Below are 16734 nucleotides of genomic sequence, written 5' to 3' on the forward strand. Positions count from 1 at the left end.
GCATCGTAGGGACATGCGGTTTGTTTTATATTAACAAGGTAGGACAGCTGATCAATAATACTGCAAAGAATCGTCAAAATAAAACGGGGAAAGTTTATTAATTCGACTAATACTGCAACATGGTTTCAGCATTTTACCGTTGTACGCTCTCCTTCTTTATACGCTCTTGATATTATGTACATTTACATTGCACTACTAAGTCCTATACTAGTTCATTATGTATGCCCAATATCGTGCTTTCTATATATTCTTCTTGTTATTACTTTCTTTCATATTCTACTGAACACCATTTGTGTTTAGTAGGTGCTGGTACAGTTATAGTTTGTGTATTATATATATATATATCTATATCTATACATATATATCATTATCCGATCATGAAGATAGCATACCTTTGTGTTGATAATGAACAACTGCAAATATAAATAATCACCAAGTAAAATGTTAATTAAGTGGTCACAAGTTGCAGACCAAATTCCCAACCCTGCAAAGCACTACCTGTTACTTTTAGTGTATAACAGTTGCTCATACATTCCAGTGTGCAGGCATAGCTCATGCAACACCCAGGGTTCTGCCCACGGTGGGCGGCGGTGGGCGGGTGTGCCCGGCACTCGCGGTTGCCGCCCGGCACTATAAACGAGTCGGTTATCTCCGCCCGGCACTAATTTTTGATTAAAAAAAAAGAATATATGGTGATATATGGGCTTTTTATTGCTCAGAATGCAGGAAATTGAGTTTCAGACTATCCAAAATCAAAAATTTTCCGGGGGGGGCATGCCCCCGGCCCCCCCCCTAGATTGGCTTCACGCCTACGGCGCTTGCACCTGTCGCAACTGGATGCGCCCAGCTCTAAAAAATCCTGGGCAGAACCCTGAACACCAATAGTTGCAAACATGAATTCATCATCACAATTTCATTCTGTCAATAATCCTTTTTTGTCGAGATATTATGCATTACTAATTTCTAGTGAGCAGTAATGATTCTGAATTTAACCAAAAAATAAGATGGTGATAATAATGTTAAATTGATTAATTAATGTGGTTGAGACATTAGTATCTTTTATTATTTTATAACGTGAATGGTGCCTTTGAACCATAATTTACCACATGTATCACGGATCGCAATTGTATGCATTGTTAAACCAGACTACAATGCTTGACTATACTCTGTGTAATTTCAGCATATTTATTCTGCTTCTTACCCACTATTTATAACTGAACAAAATGTGTAATCAGTGCACTAGTCTGGATATGGTGAAGGCTCCATGCTTCACTCATAATCTGTGTGTGAGATTTGACACATACTGTATCACATGAAGAGATCATAGGTGGGGTCACAGCTGAGTATTTGGATATAACTACATCACCACAGGATATTATATAATGAACTGACACCACTCCAGTCGAAATTGTGCCTTTGATGACATAGGTCACTCTGAATTGTTGCTCGTTCCTAAAAAGCCAGTTTTGCAAAATTCATCTCAAATTCTAGAAATGTGCATTGCAATAACATTCAAATGGGTCATTTCCAAAATGAGTGATTTGGATTTGATTTTTATCTTCTTAGAAATTTCAAATTGATCGCAATGTTTCGTGCATACATGTATACTGTTATTTTGTTGCATGCATTCACATCACGTGATCAGCATAAAATATTAAATGTGAATGTTCGATTGTTCAACTAACTGTCTTTTGATATGTTGGAGCTATGTTAGTACCTATTGTACTGTTGCTCTTGTAGGGCCCCTAGAATGGCTGGGAGTGAGCCACCAGAGGGTAGCACAAGTAACAGGAACAGTTATGCCAATCGGCGTGCGTCAGGAACATCCTTGAGGTCTCTGCAAGAAATACACAAGAGCCAGTGCTACTCAAAGGTATGTAATAATTGATAATCTAGTGAGAACACGGCCTGCTGGTGATGCTGCTCTTGATGACAACTTTGATGGTTAATGTAACCATTGTACTGCCAATATTACACTTTGTAGTGGCCGCATCCTTTTCTGTCAGGTTTGTAATATGTTGCAAACTCTTCCCGTATTGGTATTCATATAGGTGCTATCACTGATTTTCAATAGGTTCTAGCATTTTTTTTGTCTGTAGTGAGTGGGAAGTGTACTTGGTTATGGTGTGAGTTGTTAGTGTGTCTGTCATGTGCGTTGTTAGTGTGCTTGTCTGTGGTGTGAGTTATTAGTGTGCTTGTCTGTGGTGTGTTTGTAATGTGCTGGGCTGTGGTGTGAGTTGTTAGTGTGCTTGTCTGTGGTGTGTTTGTAATGTGCTGGGCTGTGGTGTGCGTTGTTAGTGTGCTTGTCTATGGTGTGAGTTTGTGATGTGCTTGTCTGTGGTGTGAGTTGTTAGTGTGCTTGTCTGTGGTGTGTTTGTAATGTGCTGGGCTGTGGTGTGCGTTGTTAGTGTGCTTATCTGTGGTGTGAGTTGTTAGTGACTTAATGTGCTTGGCTGTGGTGTGAGTTGTTAGTGACTTAGTGTGCTTGGCTGTGGTGTGAGTTGTTAGTGTTTGTCTGTGGTGTCAGTTGTTAGTGTGCTTGTCTGTGCTGTGAACGATCAATGTGCTTGTCTGTTATACGGCAGATTATTATTGATTCATGGGCAGGTTCTGCAATCCTGTGCAGCTCCCTTGTTTAAAGATCATCCGAAGGTCGCGCTTGTGAACATTCCCTTTAGAGCATGCTTACCTAACTATATTTATGACAAACAAACTTTGTTTTAAATAAATATTTATCTATTTCATATAACCATTTTTAATCACAGTAAACTTTTGGATTCATTTAAAAAACACACTTTAGTTTACCACAATGTTTTATGTGCTAAACTGATTTTGTAGCATGTCTGTAGCAATATCAGTCAGCCGAACACTATATAGACCAAGCATGCTATATTCACAAATTCACCATTGGCAGAACTTAAACACATGAAACCCTATATACGTGTTTTGTAACTGTGTGGGTGGGTGACCGAGTGTATTAACGGGTTCTGTAGGGCCTCGCGGCAACACTGACATTTGGTTAATTTAAACATTGACAGTTACTCGGCCTGTCTCTCTAACATTTCCATCCATTAACTCATTTACCAGCTAAGCCAACAGCTGCTAATAAGCCAAGTACAGCATTAGTCACCTACTGAGTACTGACTCTAGCTTTTAACACAACTCCCAGTTAAGTAGGGCTTTATATTTATTTCATACCAATTTTACTCTTCAGTAGCAATGAAAATTAATCAAAAACATTATCTGTTACTCTCATAGATTATGTAAATTAATGTTGTTGTTTATATTTGCCTTTCACACGAGTCATTAGAGTAAGCCGAATAGTAGATTGAAATATTTCAGCTTTCGTCACTAGGTTCATTATAGTGGCAATTGTAATATCACTTACATTGTAAGCCTCCTAAATAACGAGTGTGAAAATGCACCTTTGAAGCTCAACTTACGTAATCTCAATGGGTGGTAATGAAGTGTCATAGTATGTAACAAATACTGTAAGTTTTTAAAGTAAGACTGTTGAAATAAGAATGTCGAAATTTAGCATGCCATAAATTGAGCACTAACAAACATTTGATAACTTTCATAAAACAGAGTTCTAGTGCATATTCTGCACAGTGGTATTTTTCTGTGTTAATATTTTTTATTATAGTTTGGTGTAGTTATTTTATATTAACCTTGAACTGTAAAAATTGGTATATTCAGCAGTAATAACCCCCTAATTTAACTCACGCATTTTACCAACCCTTATGCTCAAGTTTAGATACCTCATTGAAAAATGTATGGCAATAAGTGTATTTTGGTAGTACTGGTAGACTGGTAGTGGTAGACTCCCTGATTCATTACGAAGAAACCTATTGAAAATGTGTTGCCAGCCAAGGCTACCTTTGGAAACAGTCTGTAGTGCTGATTGAATCTCAGTGTTCCTAGGTAAGAATCGTAATGAGGAGTGGCGATGCAGGTAAACGTGTTATTTTATTGCATAAATTTTGTATTGCAGTCGGGTGAGATTACGCCGAGTTCGAAGGATGGCTCGGCACTCAAGATCAAGCACATTGTACCGTAAGTCTTTTTGTTTTTCCTCTGTAGTTTAAAAATACTACTAATACTGCCTTGTTATGCTGTCGGGTCATATTTTAATTAAAATTACTAAGAAATACTGTAGCTACTGATAAGAATTCAATCGAAATCTTATAATCGATCAGCAGTTGCCTTCAACTGACCAGTGATCAAAGTTAATGATTACTCATTCTGATTGTGATTGATAGATATTGGGTAATATTAATACAGTTGGTATATGCACCAGTGAATTTTACCTCACTGACAGCTAAGGGATATTATGATCATTTCTTCCAAAATGGCTTCATTATGCCCTTCACCATTTGTAATTTATGACTTGATTCTCTAATCGATCTCTGCAAAAAGTTCACATTCAATTATAGTTGGTCATATTTCGAAGTTATTGGAAATTAATGTTGCTGTTGCTCTTAGAGCTACTGAGCTAGAGAGATTAAGTTAGTTTGCACAGTTTTGTGCATTAGCAGTGTAGTCACATTTGTTGAAATTTGGTGTCATTTAGAATGAGCACGAACAAACATTTAATACTATTTAGAAAACAGAGTGTTCTAGTGCATATTCCATACAGCAGCATTTATCTGCATTCGTGTAATACTTTCGGTGATAATCTGGTGTGGAGCTAGTGATACAACATGCATACTCAAAAATACGAGTATAGTGTCTGCGTCTGTCTTCTGGACTTAACCTGCATAGAATAACAAACATATGGCTTGCTGCCTGCTACCCCAGACAGTGTTATATTACTGACCGCGAAAAAGTAATAATTATTGGCTGAAACACGAGGTTGACCGAAGCGAAAATGTCAGTAATTGGTTTATTCAACCAGCAGTTCACACGATTATTGTTCCCAACCCTAAGATTCCAGGGATTTATTATAGGACTGTCCTTATACTCCCAATTCAACTCATAGCACAAAATGTGGCTAGTGTCTCAGTACTTTTTTTTGCTCATAACTTTTTTTTTGGTAATGATCTTACTCTCTTCCGAGCTATAGGTGGTTGGGGGGGGGGATATGCTACGTTGTTGTACTGCATTACGCCTTGCTTTGGAGCGATGCTGGTTGTCCATTTGATTTGACTGCGTAGTGATCGTTGACGTAAAACGTGTAATTGTATGGCACATTGCGTGTGTGCCACAGCTAATGAAATGTCAGAAACGTAGAAGGTTACTTACGTTCCCAGCTAATTGGCTGTGAAACTGAATCTGTGCTTTATTTTTGCTATGAAACACTGCAACTTTTTTCATGCTAGGCATACCGTTATTTACCGTTTTTTATTATTTCTCTACAGGTTGTTAGATGGAAGTTCTCGCTTTCCAAAACTGGACGAGTGTGCACATTTTCACTATGATCATATCGAGATCAGCCGAATTTCGGTAAGTGAGAGATTTTCCTAACAGGACGATGCAATATATTTTTAAGTATGTATACACATATTAACGAAAACAACTTTCCTGCAGTTTTTTACTGTTTTATTAATGAAACTAATTTGCTACATGGTTTTTTTTACAACTGTGATGCAAGATGTACTTGTGGTTAGGTGTTATTATGGGGTTATATTGGTTGGCTAATTTGGATAACTAAAAATTAACTTCTTTAACTAAAAATTTGCACTATATATATATATATATAGTGTGTGTGTGTTCATGTACATCACAAAATTGACATTCTGCTCTGCTAGCATAAACTACTTAATGCTCACTGAGTTTGTACCTAAGGTTTAAGGCAGGAGAAGCCCAAATTTGCCACTACTTTTTTTAGTGATATGTTAGGAAAATCCACTAGCCATCAAGTTAAAAATGTAGCATCCAACAACTTGATAAAAGGTGTGAGAGCAAAACAGAATACAGCGTAATTGTGTAGTAAGTGTAATGCTCATAGTAACTTATAAGTTATATATATATATATACATATATGCTCATTCATATAGATGGTACCAGTTAAATTCTCCAGGTACATGTAAACAACTTCACAATTGTGGTGTGGTCAAGTAGTTGGCCAATTTTACACTGTTTTAAGTAGAGTTGGTTTCTGTTCTAAATGCATAATTCATTTTTAGCATTATAATAATTTAATGCTATTCGTAATCCACCGTGGCTGCAATTTAAACAAACTACATTAGTACGATTGTTGAGAAATGAAAGCATGTAAAATGAATGTATATATAAAATTCTGATGAGCAGCTTGTATTCTCAACAGTTTCGTCCATAGATCCATATACCCATTATTTGCATTCCCAAATGATCTCTGTCACAAATAGTCTAGTTACTTTCTACTAACATTGTCATGAAAGTATTCTGAAGGGACGTTCAATGATGTCCAATTTTCGCTGTAAAATTCCCAACTGTAGATAAAACCTGTACATACATGTATCATAAAGATTTGCGTTAACATGTAACCAGCTGTGCATGCAGACAGACACGCATCCAGTATATATATACACGCACATACATGCACGCACGCACCCAAAACACATGCACGGATGCACGCACATGCATATACACACTCCCAAACATGTCTGCATGCTCATGCACGCGCGCTCACGCACGCCCGCGTGCACTCACGAACGCACATGCTCACATACACATGTGCAGCCACACACTTTTATAGTATTCAGATCAGTTTATGCACCAGTGTACCTCCCGCAAGGTGAGTTTCTGATGTCAGCACGCCTAAGCCGTTTCAGAGTTCACCGAGTGATTTTTGCGCGTGCCCACTTATGCTGCAGCTTTGCTGTCTAATTTCACAGGCATGCATGTTCGACACCCCGCACAGTCACACGGCAATATCGGGTGCTGGGGAAGAGGATAGAGTGTTCTATGTGCAAATCACTTGCAACAACAAGTCCTGGATAGTGCGCAGAACCTACGAAAACTTCCGCATGCTTGACAAGCAGCTTCATAGGTACATTGTAGCTTCATTGGTGACTGATGAGCATTGTTTTTTTTTAAATTTTGATAGCCAACTGCGCACACGCATCACAGCATATAGGCCTTTTCACTCGGAGCTTTGTGGAATGTTACCGTTGTGATTATTCGCAACCGTCCAAAACTGCCTACCAACATTTGTTTGGCTGAAATTTTCCGATATTGTGTTTAGGTGAAATGGCCTATAGACGGGTGGGGATTTTATTGCTTTTTGTCACCACCATACCCTGAAGAATTGGGGTAGGTAAGAGAAGAGACATGCACATGTGTGTGTATTTTTCAAATTACATCAGTGTGCTTCACTACGGAGTATTTGTATTGCTGAACAATTCTTTTGTGTATGACACGTATCCATACCTCGTGTTTAATACCCATAGTCTAATGTTCAGAGGGCACATAAATAGTTAGCTCCACACTGGTTGTGTGGGTAAAGTGCTAATAACATTGGATAACATCTTTCTTGTTATGATTGAGGAAAAATGTAAGCAGGGCAAGGAAATATTTTTTATCCAGCAATGTGTCATTAGCGGTGATCATTGTAGCCCTGTACTAACCAGGAGATTATCTTAAATAACATTTAAAAAAAGTGATAATGTATTCCTCTGATAACTTATTGAATATCAGAAATTCTGAATGGTATGTTTGGTGATAGGGCTTTTAACATTACTATTAATAACATTGCAAAAGAATTTTCCCTAACATCCAATGTTGATTTTATTTATATACATTTTTGTGGGGTTCTCTTTGTTTCTTAAATATAGGTGTGTTTATGATAGAAAGTATAGCCAACTCACAGAACTTCCAAAGGGAGAGGTTTTGTCAGAGGAACCAAGAGAGGTATGTGTGTGCATGCATGAGTGCGTGCTTGCGTACGTACTGTGCGTGTATATACTCCTTACTATATGCTCAAGTGCTTGTATGTATTTATGTGTGCGTACATGCGTGCTTGGGTGCAAACGTTAAAAGTTAGGAATTGGAATACAATTTACCATTTAGTAATATATTAGTTATGCTGCTCATATACTCAGTTATATTATATGTTTGTTCTACCTAAAACTCTTATTGTTCTATTTCAATATATCATGAATTAGGGATTTCTGGTAATATTGTTGACATTTGCTTGTGTAATGAAGTGTGGTATTGATCAAAGTAGACGTGAACGCCAGCTTGTGAGATAACTGTTGTTGACAAGTCTCTCATCAGTTGCATCATCACATTTTCTCCTCAGAGTATGAAGCACATGTTGTCCAATTACTTGGCTCGATTCACCAGTATTGCGGGCAGCCTCATCAGCTGTGGACCCATTCTAAACTGGCTAGAGGTACACATGACATCAACACGTAGTTTGATTATCCACTGTGGATTCATTATCCTATTCTAGCTATATAGTGCCTAAAACTTCATTTATTAGTTACCTATGACAACATCATGGTGAACCAAAGGGTGAAGACAATATAGCAGTTCTGCAGAGTCATAACTTTCCCATAGTTGGCATTCTTTTGTTAATAAAATTATGACATTTCTACATTTCTTGCGTATATTATAATACTAATCATCATGATGATCACCTTTGATCAATCAAAAACCATTTAGTTGTCCAAACGTGCTATTTAGCATAGTACCATATTTTTCTTGGTCTTAATATGGCATCTAATGATAAACGGATAATAAAACTTTTCCGACAGCTCGACAACCGTGGAAATCGGCTGCTAGTGACAGATGAATCTTCTGCCATCAACACACCGGCGATAGCTGCAGCACACGTTGTGAAGAGGTACACTGCCCAGGCTGCCGATGAAATCTCTTTTGAGGTAAATTTTAACAAACGTGCAAGTGTGCATGAATCGTATTTGTGAAATATGTTCAGTCCATTTGGCACTTATGTGCAGTATTTAAAACAAAATACAGCATGTTTAAGCTTGCCACTCAGATTTGTTTAAATCCTTGTAGGCAGTATTTTATGATGATACACTGGTAGACCATGCAACGTGGCCACAGGTTTTATCCCAATTAACTAGGAACTAGTTTTATTCCAGTATAAAACACAATAGTTTCAAATTCAAGGAGTCACATTCCAGGACATTTCTATGCCCATGTGAACCCTGTCTGTCAGATAAAAAAATATAAACTCCATATAGCACGGGTTCACTTATAACATGGGCTAAAACTTGGCAACAGTGTGCATTTAACTTAACAAACTGTACTGTCTGTTTGAGCTTGATGACACTAGTCGCATGCATTTCCTGTTTTTTTTTTTAGAATTATTATATTGGTAAACAAATTTAATATTAAGAAAATCAAATTCACATCAAACACTCAGTGAACAATAGTGAATTCAAAATAAAGGAAGAACTTGTAAGCGGAAGCATTTTGCATTACTGTGTTGTTTCCTAGCATGATCGTATTTTTTATTTGAATGTAGTCTCACAGTAATCATAACATTGTATTGGCAGGTTGGAGACATAATCTCTGTGATTGACATGCCTTCCACAGAGGAATCTGGCTGGTGGCGAGGAAAGCGGGGCTTTGAGGTAGGTTGAAATTTAATTTTAATTTTTTTACAAAAGATTCTGCAGCTATTTGTAGAACCTAGCAAGAAAGTGGCTATAAACCTATTAATAATGGTAAATTCTGATAGAATATCTTATTAAATTAATCACTTTTACTTTTAGTGAACAAATAGGTACTGTTAATTGACTGTCGCAAAGACGTTCCAACACAGTATGTGCACTGGTGTGTATCCCAGTTTGACATTATACCTTCTGATTGATGGAGAGCATGTCATGTGATACTCAGTAATTGTGTAGTGCTGCTACTTGGTTTCATATAACATTACCATTATTTAGTTGAAAGACAGTATTGATTTTCTCACTTCACAAGCTCATACAGTTGCCTGAAACCAAGCTTAAATCTTAAATCTAAAACGAGCCGATTTTGAGGCAGAATCACCCGACACTAATGGTAATATATAAAAAATCACACAATCGTTTAAGCCCTTCAGGGTATTACTTGTTTTATGCTATGGACTTCCTCCTTTTACTGAGGACTCTTTATGAGAGCATGTAGCCTGCCTTTCTTCCTCAATCAAAAGTCTACCCCTGTAGTATGTAACTGAGCCACACTGTAATTGTAACTACATCACACCGTGTCTAAGTGCATCCCACCGTGACTGTAACTGCATCCCACCGTGACTGTAACTGCATCCCACCGTGACTGTAACTGCATCCCACCGTGACTGTAACTGCATCCCACCGTGACTGTAACTGCATCCCACCGTGACTGTAACTGCATCACATCGTAATTGTAACTACATCACACTGTGTCTAAGTGCATCCCACTGTGACTGTAACTGCATCTCACCGTGACTGTAACTGCATCCCACTGTGAATGTAACTGCATCCCACTGTGACTGTAACTGCATCCCACCGTGACTGTAACTGCATCACACCGTAACAGTAACTGCATCACACCTCACTAAACCCGCACTGCTCCACACTAAACTCTGCACTACACCTCACTAAACCCTGCACTACACCTCACTAAACCATGCACTACACCTCACTAAACCATGCACTACACTGCTCTACTAGTCTAGACTCTGCACTACCCCGCACTAAACCACACATTGCACCACACTAAGCCCTGCACTAGACAGCACTAAACCACACAAAACCGTGCACTACACTGCACTAAACCCTGCACTATACCACACTAACCCCTGCACTACATCACACTAAACACTGCACTATACTGCACTACAACACACTAAACCCCGCACTACACTGCAATAAATCTCGCACTACACAGGTCCCGGTCTTGATGCACCGCGTTGCGGAACCTCCCCCATCGTTGTGTGGTTATCTCCTGGCTTCTCATGCCTCCCCTCCCTTTGCTGCTGCAGGTGGGCTTCTTCCCTCGTGAGTGCGTCGAGCTGATCGGCGACAAGGCGCAGGTGCCGCACCTGATGCGCGTCGGCGCGACGCCGTCGCCCGACGGAGCCGACGCCGGCGCCGCCGAGCGGCCGGTGAACCGCAACGGCAAGCTGATGTCGTTCCTGCGCTCGTTCCTGACGTCTCGGCCTTCGCGGCGCAAGCTCAAGCAGAGCGGCATCCTCAAGGAGCGCGTGTTCGGCTGTGACCTCGGCGAGCACCTGCTCAACAATGGCCTCGAGCGTGAGTTTGTCTGTCTGTCCGTCGCAGAGCGTCGTCGCTGGGCGAAAATCCGTGCGCGCGTGCGATGATTTTTCTGTGGGGGTAGCTCCTTGATTTACCTCGCTTACCCGTGCGCTCGCAACGTATGGATAATGATTGATTTGTTGTCAACGAGAACGGATTATGTTGATAACGTAAATCATAACGTTATCAAATATAATAATAAAATATTATTATAATAAAAAATGTAAAATTAAATAATGTTGTGATATAATGGTGAGCGTAACAATAGTGACACTCGCAGATAATGTTCCCGGGAAATCGTCACGCATGAGTTTTACCGTGAACCTAAATTTGCGATGAATTTGACATGGTTTCATATTTCATACTCTGTTTTTATTAGATTCATAGGTTAAGTTGACACTAATTTACGGAATCATAGCTTATTTATTCCATTTATATATTTTTATTTTAGTTCCAATGGTACTAAAATGCTGTGGATCGACGATTGAAAAACATGGTATCGTCGATGGTATCTATAGACTCTCTGGTGTGTCCTCAAACATACAGAAATTAAGGTAAGAGGTTGCTATGTATTTAATCCTTGTTTTAATCTCCGTTGAAGCCTCTTAGTTAACTCCAGTTGGCAACCATGTATACATGTGTAACTTACGACTGGTAAAAAAATAGAATGAGATCTTAATGAATGGGTAGGCCAGCATCAAACACGAAATCATTCGTACATGGTAAAATCATTTGGTGATTAATAATTGGTAAATTGGTGTTATCACCTGGTGATTGTAACGCCGATGATCGGACTAACCGAGCGTGTTCCGATTCTCTCCACACTCAGAATGTTTCACCCAGCATGCTAGAACACGGTCCCTAAGCTTCTCATTTGCCGCGACGACGACACGACACTGACGGGGCGCGTGCAGTATCAGTCGGTCGTTGACGTGTGAGCTGGTAGAGGAGTGCAGGCTCACTTTGCGATGGCATGCATGTGCGGTATCAGTCGGTCGTTGACGTGTGAGCTGGTAGAGGAGTGCAGGCTCATTCTGCGACGGCATGCACACGCGGTATCAGTCGGTCGTTGACGTGTGAGCTGGTAGAGGAGTGCTGGCTCATTCTGCGATGGCGCGTGCTCGTTCGTTTGTAGGCACACGTTCGACGAGGACCGCATCCCGGACATGGAGGACGACTTGATTCTGCAGGACATCCACTGCGTCGCGTCGCTGCTGAAGATGTACTTCCGAGAGCTGCCGAACCCACTGCTCACCTACCAGCTCTATGACAGCTTCGTGGTGAGTGCGTGGCGGTGGCGCCGTCCGCGGGTGCTGTAGCGAGCATAGTTTGTTGGTGGGCAGTTTGAATTGTGGAGTGGAGTGGGCAGGCCATTCTGTGATGGTATTGTAGTGAACATTTATCAGCATTGTTCTAGCGTTCATATACATGCTCTTATAGGGTAAAAGAATGGTAGGAAATGAGAGTAGTAGTAGTATCAGCAGCAGCAGCAGCAGCAACAGCAGCAGTAGCAGCAACAGCAGCACTAGCAGCAATATGCAGTGGTTGTGTGTGAACACAAAGTAAAAAATGCTTTAATCTTTTGCCACGGTGCACGTAAAGCAGTGACTTAAACCAGAAATGAAAATGCTAATTCAATAACAATCATTAACCGTGCCATCACTGTCCTTACCCATAAGCAGTGTTTACAGTCCGCACGCTACCATCGTATCGTTCACTGCTCATGTCGTATACAAGCGTGGTAACCGCGTGGCGCCATCTGTTCGCAGCGAGCGGTGCAGGACGAGGACAACAGGCTGATGCGCATCTTCGACGTGGTGCAGAAGCTGCCGCCACCGCACTACAGGACGCTGAAGTACCTCATCCGACACCTGGCCAAGGTCGCGTCGCACGGATCCGAGACGGGCATGCACTGCAAGAACATCGCGATCGTCTGGGCTCCCAACCTGCTCAGGTGTGCACCTGGCTCACCCATCTTGCTTTTACGCCTCGGTGGCACGCCGCTCTGCCGTTAGGTAGCTTACGGGTTTTGCGGGTGGAGTGGCTTGCTTCACTCTAACTCTCCTTTTTGTATGATGATTAGTAAGCGACCTTCAACAACGAGGATCTAAAGACGTCCAGATGAAAATCGGAGCTTTGAATTGCATGTGTTGCAGGTCTAAAGATATGAAGCCAGATCACACAGAAAGAAAAAAAATTTTTCTTGTCTAATGCCTGAGAGCTGTATAACTTTGATGTAAAACTGTAGAGATTTTTACGTGATATTTACACACAAAAGATCTGTATTTCAGTGCGATGGCAGAACTAAGGTGTTGTGTCTCGTGGTAGTGTATTTGGAGAAAAGGACAAGAGTGCAGTTTGTAGGGAATCACTTAACTCAGTCTAAACAATGAATACAACCTTTAATGTCAAAGGAGCAGTGAGAACCCAGTTCGCTGTCCTCCCTTATATAGGGTGTCGTTCTAACTCCTTGACCCTACATAGTGGTCTCTACTTCTCAACCAATCACAGGCTCGGTACTATCCCGATGTCAGCCCTCTGTACCTCTCTGTGGTCATTAATCATTCCCTGGTTTTGCGTGTGTGACTACCGTTTCCATAATGTCCCCGATGATTACTATCTAGTTAGTCATGCAACATTGATTATACGTCTACTTATATCATTAGACATGTACCTCGCGTTCATCCCCGTCGCAGCAATGGCCAGCTGCTCCTACATCGAGTTTAATGACTTATGTAAATAATACATAAGTAAAGTCTAAAGAACTAGATGTATATTACAGGTCAAAAGAGCTGGAGAGTGGGGCGGCAGCAGCGAGGCTACACAGTGTTGGCATACAAGCAGTCGTCACTGAGTTTCTCATCCAATACTGTGATGTGATCTTTAATGACAAGATGCCGTCATTCCACAGCAACGGCACACCGGGTGAGGACTGTTTGTCATTAGTCGCATGTCGTAATAGTTGTCACTGCCACCTCTGGTGTGGCTGGACAACTTTTCGTTGGTGATATTTCAAATTGACTTCAGACTCTTAAATTGTGCTTTAGAGCTGCTGTTGTTCCACATCTAATGATGATGACAGGCTGTTTGTAACACTTGCTCTACCTTCGCTATCAGTATAGGAATGAAGTATTATTCTGACTTAAGTATGGTGAATGACAGGTCCTCCCAAACGCGCTCGACCGAAGTCACTGGCCATCTCCACGCCAGCGAAGCTGCTGTCACTAGAGGAAGCTCGCTCCAGGGCCCTTGGGCTGCCTGTCAACTTCGCTTTGCTTCCTGCACACCAGAGCTACATCGAGGTCGGTGGAGGTCCTACGGCCCTGCCCGACCAGTTTCACACAGTCATCGAATTCCCAGGGTAGGTTTTGCTGGGTGCTGTGTTTCGTTCAACAAGCACGCGAACTAGTATGGGCACAAGGCAGACAACAGAGTCAAGTTCTGGTACATGCCTAGGTTTTGTTAATGCATGGTGAATGCACTAGATCGATAACAGAAGCGAAAATAATCGAGCTAAAGCTCTGGTGACCGATGAAAAAAGATTATGATGAAAAAAACGAGTAAATGAGTAATTTGATGAAAATGCTCTCTGTTTTTGGGGGCTTTTAGTACTGTAGAGCCATCTGCAGCTTTGTTTTTATGTACTAATTCAGGAAGCCGCACTAATTTGCCCACCCCTGCCAAATACGATACAAAACCAGATACGAGACAGTAACTGATAACACTGCACTCGAGTACAAAACTGCCCTGATGTGCTACATGCACTAAACGTGATCCAATGTTACGACTCCCTGGTACAAAAGAACTGCGCCTGATGTGCTACAGTGCACTAAACTGCGTGCATCATGTACAGACTCCCTGTTACAAAACTGCCCCTGATGGTGATGCGCTTACATGCACTAAACTGCTGCATCATGTTACTACTCCCTGCCCTTACAAAAACTGCCCTGATGTTGCTACATGCACTAAACTGTGCCATCATTTACCTACTCCCTCTAACAAAACTGCCCTGATGTGCCCTACATGCCATAAACTGTTGCATCATTTACTGACTCCCTGCTACAAAACTGCCCTATGTGCTAAGCCTTGCACTAAACTGCTGCCATCATTTACTACTCCCTGCCTTACAAAACTGCACTTGCATGCTGCCTACATGCACTAAACTGTGCATCATGTACGGCACTCTCTGCTACAAAAACTGCACCTGATGTGCTACATGCACTTAAATGCTGCATCATGGTACGACTCGCCCTGCTACCAAACAACTGCCCTATGTGCTACCATGCCACCCACATAAACTGTGCCATCAATGTACGACTCCCGTGTACAAAACTTGCCCTGATGTGCCTACATAGCACTAAACTGTGCATCATTTACTACTCCCTGTACAAACTGCCCCTGATGCCTGCCTACATGGCCCCACTAGAACTGTGCAATCATGTACTACTCTCTCGTACAAAACTGCGTCATGATCGTGCGTACATGCCCACTAAACTGTGCATCCATGTTCACGATCTCGTACAAAAACTGCCTTGCATGTGCTAACATGCACTAAAACTGTTGCATCATGTACGACGCCCTGCTACAAAAACTGCCAGGCCTGATGTGGCTAACATGCACTAACACTTGGGGCATCATGTACGGGACTCCCTGCCTACAAAAACTGCCACTGATGTCGACTACATGCACCTAAACTGTGCATCATTTTCACTACTCCCTGTACAAAAACTGCCCCTGAATAGTGCTTTCGACATGCACTAAAACTGTGCATCATGCTACTACTCCCTTATGCTACAAAACTGGCACTGATGGTGCATACCCATGCCACTAAACTGCACATCAGCTCACTACTAACATTATCTACTACTACGTGTACCAAACTGCACTGATTACGAATAACCGCGTGAGTGTGGGCAAAGCGCGACCGCTAATCCCCCCGCCCCCGCCCGCTCCCCCGATGTTGTCCCACTCCGCAGCGCGCCCAAGAACGGGCAAGAAGGCGAACGCGCCTCCCTCTGGCTGGAAGGCATTCTTCACGAATGCGCGCGCACGCCCGCTCGCACAAGTGAACAAAAGTCGTCTGCAGGGGCCACGCAAAGTCGGAGACGCCCGAGCTGCGCGCTCTGCGTCGCGTCGCCGCCCTTGCTGGAGACGCCGACGCGGCGCAAAGAAGCTTGCCCCGCACGGCGTGAAGAGCGCGAGAGTCGCTGCAGCGGCTTGCTGCCGGACCGGGCGCCATGCAACGCGCCGTCTGGCCCGATGGGCAACGCTGCCACTACGGCGGCGACGCGACGAATGAGTCGTGCATGCTGCGCGACAGTTGCCGGCTGCTGGCCCGCGGAGGGAATCGAAGCGCGGCGCTCGCTTCGCTGCTGCACCTGCTGAGTGTCGCCCGCGACGACGTACACATCCTATTTGTTGATTCTTTGTCTCGGATTTATCGGTTGTTTTTCATGATTTGCCGTTCGCTGCATCTGGCGATAGATCATCTTTTTTCGATGTTGATAACCAGGAATGCAATATGTGTTTAAAATCGGTTAGCAAAAGCCCTGCATGTCAATCC

General features: G+C 42.0%; 1 protein-coding gene across 1 annotated transcript in view; it reads left to right on the forward strand.

Moving 5' to 3' along the window:
* The window catches only part of LOC106807513 (rho GTPase-activating protein 32-like), a gene marked incomplete at its 3' end in the record, with an annotated part of 35145 nt that overhangs the window by 17990 nt on the left and 421 nt on the right, over positions 1-16734 (forward strand). Inside the window, exons 3-16 of the mRNA XM_014809858.1 lie at positions 1741-1873; positions 3995-4056; positions 5361-5445; positions 6819-6973; positions 7758-7833; positions 8225-8317; positions 8682-8807; positions 9450-9527; positions 10898-11168; positions 11623-11725; positions 12307-12451; positions 12941-13125; positions 13954-14096; positions 14334-14532. Of these exons, the coding sequence (XP_014665344.1) occupies positions 1741-1873; positions 3995-4056; positions 5361-5445; positions 6819-6973; positions 7758-7833; positions 8225-8317; positions 8682-8807; positions 9450-9527; positions 10898-11168; positions 11623-11725; positions 12307-12451; positions 12941-13125; positions 13954-14096; positions 14334-14532 (1854 nt within the window). The remainder of the gene's footprint in view (positions 1-1740; positions 1874-3994; positions 4057-5360; positions 5446-6818; positions 6974-7757; positions 7834-8224; positions 8318-8681; positions 8808-9449; positions 9528-10897; positions 11169-11622; positions 11726-12306; positions 12452-12940; positions 13126-13953; positions 14097-14333; positions 14533-16734) is intronic.

The sequence above is a fragment of the Priapulus caudatus genome, unplaced genomic scaffold, assembly GCF_000485595.1.
Source record: "Priapulus caudatus unplaced genomic scaffold, Priapulus_caudatus-5.0.1 Scaffold220, whole genome shotgun sequence".
In the NCBI taxonomy this organism is placed as follows: Eukaryota; Metazoa; Priapulida; class Priapulimorpha; order Priapulimorphida; family Priapulidae; genus Priapulus; species Priapulus caudatus.